The sequence below is a fragment of the Harpia harpyja genome, chromosome 18, assembly GCF_026419915.1.
Source record: "Harpia harpyja isolate bHarHar1 chromosome 18, bHarHar1 primary haplotype, whole genome shotgun sequence".
Classification (NCBI taxonomy): Eukaryota; Metazoa; Chordata; class Aves; order Accipitriformes; family Accipitridae; genus Harpia; species Harpia harpyja.
This window is the reverse complement of record NC_068957.1, coordinates 17,617,618-17,634,918: the sequence shown is the minus strand read 5'-3', so window position 1 is coordinate 17,634,918 and position 17,301 is coordinate 17,617,618. Positions and strand designations below refer to the sequence as shown.

The 17,301-nt window shown below is 41.4% G+C and overlaps 1 protein-coding gene, 1 long non-coding RNA gene and 1 other non-coding gene across 4 annotated transcripts; all 3 read left to right on the top strand.

Annotated features, from left to right (window-relative positions):
• Positions 1-119: 119 nt before the first annotated feature.
• LOC128154022 (uncharacterized) lies at positions 120-3,005 on the top strand. 2 transcript variants are annotated; one of them, XR_008239211.1, is made up of 3 exons: positions 120-261; positions 602-659; positions 2,851-3,005. It is a non-coding gene; the product is annotated as an uncharacterized LOC128154022 (long non-coding RNA). The 2 variants fall into 2 exon arrangements; XR_008239210.1 differs by having other exon boundaries at positions 120-659.
• A 644-nt stretch (positions 3,006-3,649) lies between these two features.
• Positions 3,650-16,048, top strand: PABIR2 (PABIR family member 2). The gene is made up of 10 exons (XM_052814055.1): positions 3,650-4,078; positions 4,563-4,641; positions 5,982-6,038; positions 6,420-6,463; positions 6,544-6,598; positions 6,825-6,926; positions 8,233-8,321; positions 8,890-8,954; positions 11,341-11,437; positions 12,516-16,048. Exons 1-10 carry the CDS (start codon positions 3,963-3,965, stop codon positions 12,664-12,666), a joined length of 855 nt encoding a protein of 284 aa, XP_052670015.1. The 5' UTR covers positions 3,650-3,962; the 3' UTR covers positions 12,667-16,048.
• LOC128154083 (small nucleolar RNA U109) lies at positions 12,287-12,431 on the top strand. The gene has a single exon (XR_008239237.1). It is a non-coding gene; the product is annotated as a small nucleolar RNA U109 (small nucleolar RNA).
• Positions 16,049-17,301: the final 1,253 nt, after the last annotated feature.

The window sequence follows — 17,301 nt, the reverse complement described above, 5'->3', positions numbered from 1 at the left end:
AGGTGACCGAGCGGCGGGCGCGGCCTGCCAGCGGGACTGCCCGCCGGGGGCGGGGTGCCGCCGGGGGCCGGGGCTCCCTTGTGCCTGGAGACGTAGAGCCGCAGCTCCAAGAGGTGAGAAAGCTTAAAAACGCCCTTGGCCCCCCGCCCCGGGGGTTGCCTGGCCCGGCTGCTGCGTGTGGGAGAGCCCAGGCCGGTGGCTTGGCCCAGACCGCCCCCCCCCGCTACGGTTACATGCGTGGAGCTCGGCTCTGAGGCACAGGTACTCAGTGCTATAGAAGAATTCTGTACCCTTATTTTTCTACACCGTAGCAGTTTGTGTCAAACCCAACCTAAACATTTGTGTAGAGAACAATTCTGCCCTCGTGCACTTACTGTCTTATGTGTCAACGTCAATACTTACCTGTTGCCACGTACCCATCCATCTAACTGTAGTGAAATCATTTTATCTAACTGTAGCTAGATATTTACAACTCAGATGTAAATATTTTAGGTGCCTAAAGTATGTTCGTTAGTACTCTCTTGCTAAGTGCTACAGTGCTGACCTTTAAATATCGAAAACTAAGCATCTGAGTTAATACCCAACCATTGTCACTTCTCAGAAATACAGCTGATGGTTCTTTGCAGGCCCAGACATCTCTTCATCAGTTTATATTCCAGGTGAGATTTTCAGGCCGTCTTTAAGAACAAAAATAACCAGAGAAGAAAGGTAGATCATAGATAGCTAAAACATTTTTTTTCACGGGTCACATGCTTACTAATTTGTCTAAGGCTGATGGCATTTTGTAACTTTGAGTGGCTGTGTTTATTTCACCCACGGGGATATTTCCCTGATACTATCAAATATCTCCCACATCATTATTCACACTGCAACTTTATGCCCACCAGTCCCTCTGTATGACAGTACCCACCTAGCTCATTCTCCCAGCCTCCTACACTTTGAATCTCCATCCTTCACCTGTAACCTCCCAAGGCTCTGTTTAACATATTCTCCCTTTTCTTAATCCCTGTTGCCATGGTCATTTGTGCTGTTTCTCTAATTCAGGTCTTTGTCGTTTCCTCATTTCCGTCTTTCACCTCATTCTATTCCATAGCACACTGTCTCACAGCCACAACTCCTTTTCTCTGTCTCACTACCCTCCTTGGGCCTTTGAGGGTCACCTTGACAGTCCCTACTTTCTCTTGTATATATAGCCTCATTAAGGTTCTCTTGGCTATAGTAAACCCTGGGCGGGTAGTAAGTTTATGTGTCGGTTCCTGGCACTGGAAAATTTGAGTATGTGAAGCAGATGTTTTTGAGCTCTTGGCCACGTTTTGGATATTGTTGACTTTTTCCTTAACGGTATCCTGGTACATAGCATTTAAAGCTTTTTGCTGTCCGTCATGTCAAGGACATGATATAATAACTCTACAATAATAATAGATAGTAAAATCCACATAGCTCGGTGATGTAGTCAGATTTTGCAGGTGGCTTTTGTATTAGCAGAGCCAACATACGTGTGAGTCGATTTCCGTTCAGGGCTAGGAGTTTTGCTAGATACCATCACTTGAATTGCCTTTTGGGCACTTTCCAGCTGTCGTACGAAATGCTTGTGCTGAAGTGCTAGACAAGGAGAATGGTGCAGGTTTTCTATTAAAGCTCAAAATTGTGGCGTTGCTTTTAGTGAATGGTGGCAGTGAGAGGTGGTAAACAGCCTTTTCCTTTTGCAGCAACAGATCTTAATTTTCCCCTAATGATGAGAAATCAAGCAAAACAGAGTTTTAGGTTATTTACCTTGTTTATCTTTGGAGGAGATGGCCATTCTGTATCATCTCGCAGAAAGGCGTCATTACCGGCTGCGATATATCATAGTGTAAGCACCGGCACGGGACTGTGAATGTAATACAAGACAAGGAATTTTGTCTCCAGGTTTTTCAATATAAATACATACTGAAAAATCCTGAAAATATTTAAAATGTAATCGTGGGCCTGTTAAATCCTTTCAGGTACCTAACTGTCATGGTTGAACCCCAGCCAACAACTAAGCACCACACAGCCGCTCGCTCACTCCCCCCCACCCAGTGGGATGGGGGACAGAATCAGGAAAAAGTAAAACTTGTGGGTTGAGATAAAGACAGTTTAATAGGACAGAAAAGGAAGGGGAGACATTATTAATAATAATAGAATATACAAAACAAGTGAGGCACAATACAATTGCTCACCACCTGCTGACTGACGCCCAGCCAATCTCCGAGCCATGGTGCCCCCCAGCCAACTCCCCCCAGTTTATATACTGGGCATGACATCATATGGTATGGAATACCCCTTTGGCTCATTTTGGGTCAGATGCCCGTTCTGTGTCCCCTCCCAGTTTCTTGTGCACCCCCAGCCTCTGCTGGCAGGGCAGTATGAGAAGCTGAAAAGTTCTTGACTTAGCATAAACACTGCTTAGCAACAACTGAAAACATCAGTATGTTATCAACATTCTTCTCACGTTAAATCCAAAACACAGCACTGTACCAGCTACTAAGAAGAAAATTAACTTTATTCCAGCTGAAACCAGGACACTAGTAGTATCAGCATAATGCAAGAAATGTGAGCATCAACAAAAACAGCTGATGAGACATAACGCACCATCTCTGAAGGTAGAAAAATGGAATACACTCGAGTCAGTCTTGATTAACAAAAAATGCAAGGAGGTACCATAATGAAGAGCAACCTATATAAGCAATAGTTGTACTTGCTTATCTAGGAACATCTACCTTTGATCTTTTGAAGCAAGAGAGTAATTCGTATAGCCGTGTTCTTACTTAAGAAGGTTGAAATGATGAAAAGTCCTAATTTTTCCATCTTAACTGTTTCTGTACCTAGCACTCCAGAAAAAGAATTGCTGTTTCCCAGGAGAAAATGAAAACCTTTATAAGTTTGGTGCTGGTAAAGACCCTGAAGACCCCCTGCATGTAGGAGACAAATGTGCGTGTTGTAATTGTTATTACAGAAAATAAAAATCAGTAAGCACAAACTTAGATACTTTGATCACTTGGTAACAGTCGGTCCAAAACCGAAACGCAGCCAAGAACTAGAATGATGCGTCTCATAACGAACTTTATGCCAGTTTTGGAAAACGGCGCAGAGGCTCGCATTCTCACGGCTCGCTAAAAACGCAGTGCGTTCTTCAGCAGCAAAACCAAACTGGGAGAAAACACCGGAAAAGGCCGTGTGATGGAAGCTGAAGAGAGGGACGCTCACCCTGCGGGCAGGGCAGGGCACGACCCCCAGCCCGTTAAGAGCACACCGAGGCTCGTTCTGGCCGCCGCCGCCGGACTCGAACCGGCGTGCCCGCCCCGCCGGGCCCCGCCCCCGCCGGGCGCGTCTCGGCGCCCATTGTAGCGTTTCAAAACACACGCCCTGCCCCGTCGGCCAGTCAGCGCGCGCTCCCGCGCCGGAGCCTGTCGGGAGTCCGGACGCAGCCGAGGCTGCCGCTCGGGCCCGACGCCGGTCTCGTCGGCATGCGCGGTGGCGGGATGCGGTTGCAGGGCGCATGCGTCGTGGAAGGCGGGCAGCTTTGCCTCCGCCCGCTTTCCCGCGCCTGCGCGCTGGGCGGCGGCGGCGGCGGCGGGCGCGGGGGGGGTGTTCGGGCCCAGGCGCTCGCTCCCCTGCGGAGGCAGCGGCACCGGCAGCGGCGCGGGCAGCGGGACCGCGCGCGGCGAGCTCGTCGGTCGGCGAGCGCGGGTGGGGGAAGCAGGGGCCGCCCCCCGGGCCGCCCCCGGCATGGGGCGCTGCTGGGGCCGCCCCCCTCGCCGGGCCCGGCGCGCCCCCCGACTCTGCCTGCGGCGCCGCCCGCGGGGCCTGTAGGGGCGGCCGCGCCGCGCCTGGCCGGGGGGGGGCAGCGGCGGCATGAGGAGCCGCTGCGGCCGCCGGCAGTGAATGGGCGTCGCGGCGGAGCGGGAGGAGCCGGAGCCGCCGCTGGAGCCGCCGCCGCGATGGCTCAGGAGAAAATGGAGCTGGACCTGGAGCTGCCGCCGGGGAGCGCCGCGGCCCCGAGCGACGGGGGCGGCCTGAGGCGATCGAACAGCGCCCCCCTCATCCACGGGCTCAGGTGAGCGCCGCCCGGCCCGGCCCGGCCCGCGGCGCCGGAGCCCCGCCGGCGGCAGCGGGGCCCGCCCCGGGAGCGCCCTGCCCGGCGGGGCTCGGCTGCTCGAGCGGCACGGGCCGCCTCCGCCGCAGCCCCCTGCGCTCTCGGAGCGTGCCGAGCCCCGCTGCCGGGCCGGGCTCGGTGCGGGCCCCCCGCTCTCCCTGCGCCGCGGCTGGGGCGCGGTGCAGGCCTCTGAAACGTGTGGCTTGTTGCTCGGCATGAGGCTCGAGTCGAGGCGGCGAGTTACTTGGTGTAACTGCGGAGCCGCCCTGTGCGGACCCCCGCAGGCTGGCCGGAGGAGAGTGCTGGCTGGGCTCCCTCCGGGAACGTAGTGCTTCTCCTGAAATAAGATGGATGTTTCCAGTGCACTGGAGACTGGGCTGTGTAGTTTTAAGTAAAGCACGCCTTAGAAAGTTGTTCACAAAACTTTTTTTTTTTCCCCCTCCAGTGACAACTCGCAGGTCTTTCAGCCTTACGTGTTGCGAACTCGCAGGAACAGTACAACGGTTATGAGCCGCCACAGTATGGTAAGGAATCTTAAGCATGTTCTGTTTACACCTAACAAGAAATAATTGGGCTGGAGAAATGAAGTTAGACTTGATTTGTATGTGTACTAAGCATCCTAGCAAGCTTCCAGGCTGCAGAATATGCATTTTTTTCACCTGTAACTGCAACCTGCAATGAAATAATACTGGTATATTAACTATATGTCCCCAAGAAGACAACAGGAGCTGAAGCTGTGTGTGATTCCCAGTATTAAGTACAGCCTGAAAGTTAATTTGGACCTGACCATGGGTTGGAAGAGAAAACTGCTGTCACAAGTAAAAGTCTTGAAAGGGTGTTTTATTTGTTGTAAAAATGGAAGAGAGACTCACAAGTCTTCGTTGACCTGTTTGTTTGACGTGGCCGGTCTTGTCACAATGTTGAATGCTAGACGTCAGAAAATCATTTAAAGAAGGGGAATTCATTTGCTGGGTTATATTCTGCCCTCTATTATGTAAGTCTGGCAGCGTACAGTACTGCGGTTGTTTAACTTTTCAAAGATGTTGCATTTCTTTTTTTTCACCCTTCCCTTGTCAACTCAGGGATCTATATGCTCTTTTTCACTGAAATTTTTCTTTCTCATCAGAGCATAGTAAAGATTAAGTGTTGCTTTCCTCAAAACCTGTAGAGCTTAAAAGTCCTGAAAGAGGTTTCTTCTATGTCTTCTGTTCAGAAAAAGTGAGATGGAATTTTAGTTTAAAAGCTTCTGTTATGAGATTTCTTAAAAGTAAGAATCCAAAATTTTGAAACTCAAATCAGTAGGTGTTACAGTAGACACATGGGCATCCAGAGTGGGAACTGTTGGCCCATATGTATGTGGTGGTAGCCAAAGTTCCAGAGCAATTAGTTGCATAAAACTATATGCAATTGAAAAATCACAAAAGTAAAGTTTTGGGGAGTGTTTTTCAAGGCTGAGCTGAAACATTGAGATTTCTCCTTTATAATAGCCAACTGGTTGAATAAGTTAGAACAGGAGTTTGTCGTCTTACTTTAGGCAGCAGGGAATTGTATAACGTTCGTAGTTCCATTTATAATACCTCACTTGTCTAAATGGCATATATAGCTATTTGTGTATTTGAGATGCTAAGCAGTGTCTGCTTGCAAGTCTGAGATCTGTGCCACTTGCTGAGTGATAGAATGAATTTGTAAGTGGTAAAACAAGTCTTTTCTCTTGAAGGTCAGTGTTTTCTTTTTGCAACATTGAGTCATCTGCGTGTAGTTGTACAGCTCATTTTTAATTCACTAAGAATGTAGGTGATGGTAAATAGGATGCATGCAAGCTGTTGATGTGTGATTTAATCATATTGGCTGTCACTTTTTTCAGTTGTTGTCATCATCTCCTATTCGTATTCCTAGTAGCCGACTTCATCAGATCAGAAGGGTAAGTGTAGTTTTTATCTGTATATTTAGTGACAGAATGAAAAGTATTATATAATATTGAAGTATGTACCTAATGGGAGTTTCTTTCCTATTGAGTTTTTCAAGTACTAGAGGAAACAGAGTCTTTTTTAAGACTTAATTTCAACAAGGAAGTGTCCTTGCAAGGCTTATTGTTGTCGTGTTTAAAGTACCTTGCATTTTTGAAGTGTTTTTTCATTCAAGAGAAATGGTGAGCTGGGCTGGTAGCAGCCTCTTCTTTCTGGAGTGGTCCTACTGTTCATATTTCAATTCTAATAGCAAATGATTGAATCATGAGTGTTATTGCAAGTACCTGTGATGAATCAAACATTATGGGAAAACTTATGACATTTATCTCCTGCAGGAGGAAGGAGTGGATTTAATGAACAGAGAAGCAGCACACGAAAGGTGAGTGTTACTGAAACAAGATGATAAAATAGCCAGAGTTATCCTCTTTGTAGCTACTGATGGGATTTTTTGTATTCTAGGGAAGTGCAAACAGCAATGCAGATAAGCCAGTCATGGGAGGAAAGCTTGAGCCTGGTAATCTCTTTATAGATGTTTCCTATTTAATTCTCCTTTTACACTCAGCTGATGAATTTAAGGGAAAGAGAGGAGTTAACTGTGAAAATCATTTATGAAGAACTTAAGTTCATCTGCTTTAGCTGTTTTGTGCATTTGGCCCGATGACCTTTCATTAGAAGGTTGTGCCTTGGATTCTAAGGTAATGTTCTGTGCCAGTGTTAAGTCTGAAACCTTGTATTTACAGAGCGACAATGACTTGGACAAGTCTGAGAAATCTTCCTCCCCAAAGAGAATAGACTTCATTCCAGTTTCTCCTGCACCTTCACCAACAAGAGGGATAGGAAAGGTAGGATAAGTGGAATACCAAAATGAGAGAACATTTTAGAATTTGAGACCAAGGTGAACTGTGAAGACGTGTAACTTCACAAATTGTTTGATAGTTTAAAAAAACCCCCACAACCAAACAACAACCCCAACCCCGCCAAACCCACATTTTGTTGGTTTCTAAGAATCAGATGCTTGCCATCTTATAGCCTGCACAGTTTAAGCAGTGTGCCAGTTCTGTCACACTGAATATTTTCAGTTGCTGCTCTTTGTGCGGTGTTTGGATGGGTTAGGGTTCTGGTTCCAGGGAAGCTGGAAGAGGTCATTAGGGTAATCAGATTTGGACATGATCTTCAGCTGTGTAATTGGGGGGTTGCTGGGAAAGAAGCACCAAAATTGGAATGTTTTGTATGTGTAGGGTAAAAGTGTAGGCAATCTGTGTGGTGAGGAGGATGAAAATATGTCCATCAGTTATGGAAAGGGAGGCATAAACTCACTGTGAAGAAGGACTTGAGCGTGCTGAACTTGCACTGAAGACTGATGGCAGATGCTGGAGAAAGGGAAGAGGTGGATAAACTACTTTTTCCAGTGAGGACTGGAGAACTGAAATGTAGCACAGAGAAACTGGCAACTGTGTTTAAAGATGGGCTGCGTGACCTTGTTTTCCCCTCTTTTGTGGTTGTGCTTTTGTACTGTTACTATTTTATTGCATGCCTCTTACCAGTATTGATGCACAGAGCAGCCACATACTAGTGCTGGGTAAATGTGTTCCTAGTATAACACTGATGCTGACAGCTGGTCCTGTACCTTTGGAATCATGACTGTAAAGCAGTAGTAGATAACTTGACAGAAACATTTTTGTGCTTCGCTATGGGCATTCATGGGCTAAGCTTAGATTAGCTGCAGAACCGCAGAGCTAAATACTCTATTCTCCTCTGGAGTATTGTGTTAAATTTTCAAGTCAGATGTATTTTGAGTAAACTCAACTTGTTTAACAAGCTCCTTGAAAGAAGTAAGCCCTGAGTACTGTACTGCTGCTTCTAAATGTAACAGGTAGAACAGAAACAACTGTCTTACTGAGAAAACTGTCTATTTCAATTTCAGATTTCTTGTGGGTTTGAATTTTAGGTTAATCTGAGCAGTAGTGCTTTAGCCAGTGTATTTTTGCAAGTTAAGTTTTAATGCTTCTAAGATTGTGTTTGATTATCTCTGCCTTATTCTGTTACTAGCTTTTCTTTAGCTGGGGACGTTTTGTTTGGAGGGTGGGGTGAAACACCTGAGTGTTTAAAAGGAAATTCTGAAGCATCTTAATGTGACTTTTTCTGCAGCAATGTTTTTCACCATCATTGCAAATGTTTGTGAGTAGTAATGGTTTACCTCCAAGTCCTATTCCCAGTCCAACAAGGCGATTCTCCAAGTAAGTAACATCTGCAAGTAACAGGTATACATTGGCTTAAATTCCAAGGCTAGCACAAAGATCAGTTAAAGCTGATGTTAAGGCATTAAAAGAGACTTTAGTTTTACAGTAACTAAAGTATTGCCACATAAAAATGCTCTGAAAGTTCAACCTTTACCAATGGTAGGTAGCTTTATAGGAGCCTGCGTCAAGTTTAAACTACACTTGGTAACTTGTGGGGAAATTCCGAGGTACTTCAAATGAATTTTATTAACTTTGTCAGCCTATCAATTTTATACAAATATTACACACGATTTAGATGTGGATTGAAATGAGGTTGTGATGCACTAAGGGAAGGAGAAAACCCTAGAAAATTTACTACATCTTTGTGTGGCAGATAATCTGCTCTAACGGGCAGCATTTCTTTGTTATCTATGTATTTACATTCCCTAAGTGTTCCAGCTGTGCAGGGATAGTTTTAAAGAACGTTTCATATGATGTGGTTGTGTTGATTTGATGGTAGGTATGGTGGTGTTCAGACTTGGAACCTTTATAGGCCTGACTGAGTATCAGTACTCTATCTCTCTAGCAGGAGGAGTCAAAGTCCAATCAACTGTATCAGGCCCAGTGTTCTCGGCCCCATTAAAAGAAAAGGTATGTGTGTTTACATTGTCAGATGTTTTAATAAGGATGTAGTTTTGCAGCTGGATACATTTCTCTCTCTCCCATATTTTTTTGTTGTTGTTCTGTAAATATAACGCACTTGTATCCACAGTGAACTGGAATTTGCCCATCGTAACTTGAAAATACAATGTAAAGTAGCTAGTCTAAAACACAAGAATGAAAAACTTTAAAAGCAGCTACTGCTTGAAAGAGGCAAACTTTATTACACATGAAATTAAATGTTATGAATATTCGTAAGCCCTGACATTCCTAAGAGTACCACTGTACGGTGCACACCCTTCAGATCATCTTAGGAATGTTGCTTATCATGCAGTATCTTCTAAACTTAGTACTGAATGTTTGTTTTTACTCTGAAAGTTCAGAAGGTGAGTGTTTAGAGAAATGGAATAGATCAGTGCCCTTTCCTCCTGAAGGGGGAAAACTGCATTCTTTCCTGGAAGTATTTCATGTTAAGGATATTCAAATTACATCCCAGAACAAGTCTCCATAGCAGAACTGTAAGATTGAGATATTTACAAGTGTGCCTCTAGCTATGCTTATCCTTTCTGCATTTTTTTTTTTTAAACTTAGGCATTCTTAACTGCACCAAAAGCATGTCCTCTTATTTTACAAGACTTATATTTAGCCTTTGAGAAAAGTTACTGTTTATTGTTTTTTTAGGACTGCTTGTCCTATCAGATAAAGAATGTTGTCTAATTTATATTGAATTGACAGGGGAGAGAGAGTAATTTTCTCATAGATGCCAATTCTATCTTGGCTGTTATTTTCTGTGAATTTTAGAGGCATTAAAAATTGAACAAAAGTTTATTAAGCTCAATGATCAATAGGGAATAGGTGTTCATACTGCGTTGTTTTACAATAGACTTTACACAGATTGTATTAGAAACAGTGCAGATAAAGGGCAGGCTTTCCTCACCCTATCCATGTGCTCTTGTGAAGCATCTTTTACAAAGTAGAGATACGAGTTTGCCTTTTTTACTCAAAATATCAAGGAATTTTCAAAATCTTACTTAATTCTAAAACATCTAATCCATTTAAATGAACCTAATTTCTTTTCCTAAATACATAATCCTGTTATTTTCTGAATTTTAGCAGTAGCTTTATGGTTCATATTCTACAGACATGACATGGTGTCAGTTTGTTACCATGATATGTGGAGGGAAGAAAACAATGCACTGAAGAACATTTCACTGCTATAGGGAATTAATACTGGTAGACTGTGCAATGTGTTGTAGCAGTGCAGATTTGTCTTTGTGAAATTTCGAGTGGCAAAAGAGTTACCAAAGTTGGTGGTTTGGGTTTTCTTCATTTTTGTATAAGACCAAGTATTTTATAAATGTTTTTTGCCCATTCCGCTTGATAGAAGCTGTTATTCCTTCACTTCAAAGAAGTGAATGTATCCCTGTAGGCTAAAGGAAAATAGGAAATTTGGGGGGGGGGATTATCAGTCTTTTATAAAATGAGTGGTAGTATAATTCTCTTCCGTAACACATTAATATATACTGGTTGGCTATAATGCTTAACCTCTGTCAGCTTTTCTGACACCACAACTGCTGTGAAGTGTGGGTAAAAAGCCAGAAAATGTATTCCCATTTCATATGTTTTTGTTGCCAAAATAAAAATATACTGTAGCTGAGAGGGTTTTCTTTTTTAAGCTTGTTATTGGCAAGTTCATGATATTTCCAAACGTGTCTATTGTACAGAAGCTATTAATGAGCTAGTTCATTCTCAGGGCAGATTATACTAAACAGATTATATGAATTCTCCTCCTCATGTTTAATCTTTTAATGTCAGTAGATGATTACAGGTACAAAGATAGTCTGATCCATGATGAGTAAGTGAAAATGCATACGCATGCCCATTTTTTTTCTGTTCAGCTTTTCTGTAAAAGTGTACATATGCATCAGAATTTGTTGTACGCAGGAGGGTGAAACTGTGAACTAAGCTGGCATTCCTATTTTCATAATCACTAAGAATTTTAATCTCCGTATTTTGGCTTATGTCAGTTGCCTCATCTCAACTGCCTACTTAAAATTAAGTCACAGTAATTGGTTTGGTTTAGATTATTTTGTCTGATTGTAGTCTAAGTAACAAGTGCCTAGTTTTATGTCTTTGAGATCATTGTAGCCCCTCAGATACTGCTGAAGCATTAGTTAAGGATGGACTGGATGGTTAAACAACAACTAGCATCTAATTAATGTCTTACCCAAGTGCTTGGTTGGCTGAATTAGAGGGCTTATGTTACAAATGCAACCTTGCTCTATTGCGGGACAAACCTCTCTTTTACAATAGACAAATATTAAATGGACGTTCCAGAGACTCAAGTGAATTTGATTATTTGCACTATTTTCCTTAGGTGAAATGGAAACTGAAAGTCAGCCAAAGAGACTTTTTCAAGGAACAACCAACATGCTTTCTCCAGATGTTACACATCTGACAGATCTCAGTTCATGGTAAAATATTTCATGTGCCCTGAAATGCCAAAATAGGGAATGTGCATTTATCGAAAGCTTTCTTGTTTTGTTTGGTTTTTTCCAGAAAAAAATACTTTGTGTATAGCTTGCGTATGCATATTACTGGGGACTATTCCTGTGGTAGTATAGTGTGACAATGTTCCTGCTCCTTTCAATTCTTCCTGAGGAACCTCTAGCGTAGATTTTTTTTGTATCAAAACTTTTATACTGAGTATATAATTGTTACAAATCCCTGTTGGTTCATAAGCAAAGTTACTTTGCCTTAAAAGATGCTTTTTCATTTCAGTATGTTGTAGGCAGTGGTCGTACAGTATCTGTGGTACTTATCTGAATACTTAGAAAATGTGTGTGTGAATAGTTACTGCAGTTACATAGTTCGTGTTGATACATTCATGATTTTTGTGTTGTAGTCTGTCTCCTTTCTATATTACGATCATAAAAAGCTGAGTTCTTTTTTGTGTCAAGAGTCAGATACTAAGTATTCTAAAATACCAACCTTGTATTACTATAATTTCAGTTTACCTACAGACTTGAAACTGCCTAGAAATATTTTCTTTGTGTTGCTTCCAGCTAAATTGCAAAAGAATCAATTTATGTGCTCTGAAATCTTGTATCAAGACTTCAAAATCCAACTAGAAGGGAAAAATAGGCTTCCAAATCTTGCTTTGAGTAGTGCAACATTAAAGAACATACTAGCTAATTAATGACATCTTTGCTGCATTGCTGATTAGATTCTTATTATTCCTTTCCTATAACCTTGTAAAGTTTTATCCTCATTAGTTGTCACCTCCTTTCTGTGACTGATTAAAATCAGAGTCATAATTTATTCTGCATGTTAAAAAAAAAAAAAATTCTGCTCCTCATTCCCATAAGGAGCATGAATATATATATAACATGCTACAGAAAACAAGGAGTCTTCAGGGCTGCCAGTCTTGCAGTAAAGACTGAGTGGTAGTATAGGTCTCCTACATCTTTTCTACAAAGGCGAAAGTACATTAGCTTTGTACACAAAGTCATCATGCCTGTGTTACTAAATAACCTTTTTCTTTTTCCCCAGCCTGTCTTCAGATATTCTTGATGGGAGTAGCAGCAGTGTTGGCTCTTCCTCTGATTCACTGACTAAAGGCAGCATAACCACAGAGTCTCCAGTAACATGCTCAAATTCATGCTCTTCATTCATTTTGATGGATGATCTCTCACCTAAGTGACTTAAGTTCTGAGTCAGTGTCCGGCTGTGCTGTTCACTTACTGTACACCTGTACAGAGAAACGAACTCTGATCCTTGAACCATTAACACAAGGATTATTAAAAGGAAAAATTATTGTAACTGTAATCCTTGGCGACTTTCCAATGATTTTGATTTATCCATTTAATGGACATTGTAGACCATATTAATGTCTGGTTTTGCGAATTTATTTTTTAAACAAGATGTCTGCTCAGATTATACTAACTTTTTGCTTTCAGGAACTTGCATACACTTTTTGATTTCGAGAATAGGTATCTACCTATTAGTGTTGCAATTTTTAGGAGAATACTTCTATCGTTATGGTGGTCACTATGTCTAGGGAAATAATTTGGTTTGGAAGGATTTGAAAATACTAATTTATTCTCTGGCACTTCTACCATTGAGTAAAACTAATCTCCTTGCTTTTTTTCAGTCACTAGCTTCGAGTTCTCTTATGGAATGGAGAAAAAAAATCTTTTCTTAGTGCTGCTAGTTGTTTTTATTACAGAAGACCAGAGTGGGTGTGGAAATATCACTCTATTACATTAAAAAAAAAAAAAAAAAAAAAAAGACCACAACAAAATAACTAATGACTGGCACTTTTGCCATCAGTGAAGAAATAACAATACTCCACGAACATGATTCAAATAGCTGCATAGTTCTCTCCCCAGATCCTTTATCCTACGGATTATATGAAATAAGGTCAATATTCAGCAAGGTTTGGCCAAGGAAAACTAATCCACGCCTCAATCCAAGACATACAGTGCAGATAACTAAGTTTATTTAAACTACTGTGTAGGAGAACCATGTATGGCACCATCGATGTCTCCTGTGGCATTGAGGTCATAGGTATTTTTGTGCCTTAGGGGACATTGTTACAAAATTATGGAATGTAAACCGGAGGGGTGGGTGGGAAAAGTCCTTTGTGTACAGCTTGTTTGTAGAGTGCTTACCAGAATCTGTCGTCGATGCTGCTTTCCTTAGTGTTTCTTTCCGAGATGTGTGCTCCGTTGCAAGGTGCTGTGGGCAGTCCCAGCTCTGCTGTGAGATGGCAGCCAAAGTAATTCCCTTTGCAGCTGCTGTGTGCAGTGTTTGTACCTTTGTTGGTGGTCATGAGCAGGGCAAGCAGCTAAACGAACATTTGATTTTTAAGGAAAGACTTAAAAGTTTGGATTGAATATGAGCTCTGCAAATCGTTTGGCTAAGGAGTTATATTTGAGCTATGAGTAGTCTAGATACAGTACCTTGGTCAGTCTGAGGTAAGACAATAGATATTTTACTTTTTAAAGACTTTAACGGGGCAAAATAAATCCGTTTGTAATCTACTGTGTTATGCTATTTATTATTTATAACTATGTAAAAAGTCTGTGGTGATGAATTATAGTATTTTTTTATGATTGAATAAGTTTTTTATGTTCAGTAATTGCTGGCTGGTTTGTATTTAATACGCAACATTGTCTGCCAGAATCGTAAGCTTCCATTTTTGAATGTTTGTAACATAAATGCTTTTGTTACCTAAAAGTACAACTTCTGATCTTTCTGAAAGAAAATAGCACTGAATTTAAAGTAAGATTATGTGCTTTAAAAGTGAGCACAATCTCTGGCAATACTGTCTGGCTAAAAAGGGGAGGGGGAGAACCATAGTTTTTTCTGTTCTGAAGAAGCCGTTGAGTTTCCAGAAGATGTGTACATACCAGATTATTTTTAAAAGTGTTTCCATTAAATTGTAAGAAGGACCATAATGGGCTGACAGTGGCACTATTATTTGTATTATCATTTTCACCTGTGGAGCTTTAGTTCCCCACCTCAAATAAATGTGCATATTGTAAAATATTTGTCCATTGGTGCCATTTTTAAATGAGCTCTGCAGTATTGAATGTTAATTTTATTTGTATATGCACAGTGCTATTTCTTGAATTTTTGATGTCTTAAATTGCTTAATTATTTTTTTATTCATGCTTGTATCTTCTCTGCCTTCTTGATGCTAAAAGAAGGCTGCTTTTACATTTGCAAAATATTGATAAACACTCTGTGATAAAATTCAACCTGTTACCTGTGCCCCAGTTTCATTATACTGTGCTTTTATTGGTACTGTGATTTTAGAAATCTGAACAAGGGGTGGCAGAAGGGGGAAACCTATTGCATGCTTTCTTAAAACAGAAGAGCATAGCTATTGCTTATTTTTGGCTGACTTACCTGTACAATTGATGTATTCCAGATTTGTTTGTTAGTGGAGAGTCTTATATAAGTGCTGGCCTTTGTAAACATTAGAATGTAAGCCTCATAAAGCAAACGCACAAATATTCAGTCTTGTTACAGCATTTTTTTTTTTTTTAGTGTTCTGGCTATCCTCCACTCTTCAGAAGACATTGCTCTTTTATAAAATATATATGTAATACCCACACACACACTGTCTGTTGTTTCAGAATGAATGTCATTGTGTAATGTAATAGGTCCCATCTAGGACCGTGTTCTGTTTCACACACATAGCTGTAAGACCACTTGTTCATTTTAAAACTAAGTTTTCTAATACTCTGATAGCTGATATTTGCACTTAACTGCATGTGAGTTGCTGCTGCTTACAGAATCAGTCTTTATTGCAGTGTAAAGGCTAGTACAGCGTACTCTGACTAAAACTGACTAAAAGTTGCATTTCTGGATTTAACTGTCTTGTATGTAATGAATTGGATACCAGTTTAGGGAAGAAGGCCAGCTGGTGCTGGTAGTCAGCTTTGATATATAACTATTGACACTTAACTGTTTTTTATGACTTCACCAGACTTATTTGTGCTGAATTACCATGATGAGTGTCTGAGAATTCCTGTCTTTCCTCCCCCTCTTTTTTTTTTTTTTTTTAAATAAGGAATTGTTAATATGTATCTATTGTTGAGAGTCACCAGTGATGACTTCCCTTTAATGTTGTATCTGTTGAGAAGAAAGTTAAAATACCACCTAATACCAGCGTAATTCAAGCAGCATTTTAGATGGACTATTTTTAATATGTTAATTAGCACAGCGTTACGATATTGGTCTTTGTACAGCTCATTGACTAGCACTGCCTTTAGATCATATCCGAAGCACGCTGAATCCTCAGTTTGTGGGCTTAAAATGCTGGAAGGATTTTACCAATGGTTTAGAAAAATGTGTGTGTCAGCTGTGGAACTCTGTATGTTTTGATAATATCAAGTGTTCTGAATCAGGAAATGGATCACAGTATGCATGTTTCATTCTCCTTCATTGAATTTCAAATTGGGGATCATGGGCCCAAAAGCTTGTATTTAAGGGGCTGTTTTTCTGACTGTATGTGATTAAATACTTTCTCCTACAATGAAAGTAATTAAACTGTCAGTGGGTGAGGATGTAAATCTGAGTCCTGCAGACTTTATTGGAAAACGCATTCTTGAAATGCACAAGGAAAGCTATACTGTATAAAAACAGTAAAGTGGGATTTTATTTTTTTTTTAAAGTAATGGTAAAAATGGAGTACTTATTCTAACAACTCACTGCTAAAAACATTTTAAATATAAGTGCTTCAGCTTGGCACATTTCTCTAGACAGAACCACGTTGGGGGCTGTATGCAGAGGTTAACTTGAGCAGGCTTAGGCGGATTTGGAACTCTCGTATTCTGGTGCGCAAACACAATAGGCTAGTCTTGGGAAATTATTTTTTGCAAATATTCACATTCTTATCTGTAGACCCTGCTAATATATTGTGTGACAACAAAGACACGAACTTGTTTTTCCTGGAGGAATTTCATCTGCATATAATCTTCCTGGTAACTTCATAATAAAAAAAGCTTTGCATTAATATGGGTTCAAGTATTTCATGAAGTCATAGGACTGTTTCATTTGCTTTTTTGGAGTAAAGGCCAAGAAATATTTTTGGAGCTATACAAACTGCCTCTTGTATTCCAAGGCTATTATATAAATGGCAACTGTCCATAGTAAGTGGAAAGGGACTTTGCCTACCATTCAATATTTCAGTCTGTCTTGAGATCTGTTAAATAATCCTTAGCAAATTTGGTAAGATGGGTCGCTGAAGGTACCAGATGACCCAGTGAGAAGGATGTAGTAACTAGCTCCTTTGACTATAAATTACGAGTTTTACCCCTGAATGTAGACCTAGCTTATCCAACTAATTTTCAAATGAAAAATGCATTTTTCAAGCAACTGAGACTTTCGTGAGGGTCTACGCTATGCAAACTTGGAGGAAAAGACTCCTTGTTGGCAAGTCTAGGACTGTTTTTCTCAAACCACCCCAAAAGAGCGAGCTATGCTTGCCGGTCAAAATTAGAGTAGCAGTTATCTTGGTTTTAGCCGCCTTTGGAGAGGGCGGGGGGGGTTGGTGGTTGGGTTTCCTTAAGGGCTGGTTATCTAAGTCATGGCTAGGACCTTTGTCACCCGGCTAAAATCAAAAGTAGATGTTGTTTTAGGGCAAGTCTGTTTTCTGAGGGAGTAAATAGGCTGCAGAGCTGGTTTAAGCATGATAGCCTGGGTTTGCTTCCTGCTGCGGGTGAAGAGCGTTCATGTAAGCGGGTTACAGCGACTGGGCTGCTGGCTTGGTGCTGCCATTCCCATAAATACAAACGCACACAACTTCCCACTTTTAACTTGTACA

Coding starts and splice junctions, on each gene's coding strand:
- PABIR2 (XM_052814055.1), top strand. CDS start 3,963: ATGGCTCAGGAGAAAATGGAGCTGGACCTGGAGCTGCCGCCGGGGAGC. Junction 8,322..8,889: donor CCAACAAGGCGATTCTCCAA/GTAAGTAACATC, acceptor CTATCTCTCTAG/CAGGAGGAGTCAAAGTCCAA. Junction 8,955..11,340: donor CGGCCCCATTAAAAGAAAAG/GTATGTGTGTTT, acceptor TATTTTCCTTAG/GTGAAATGGAAACTGAAAGT.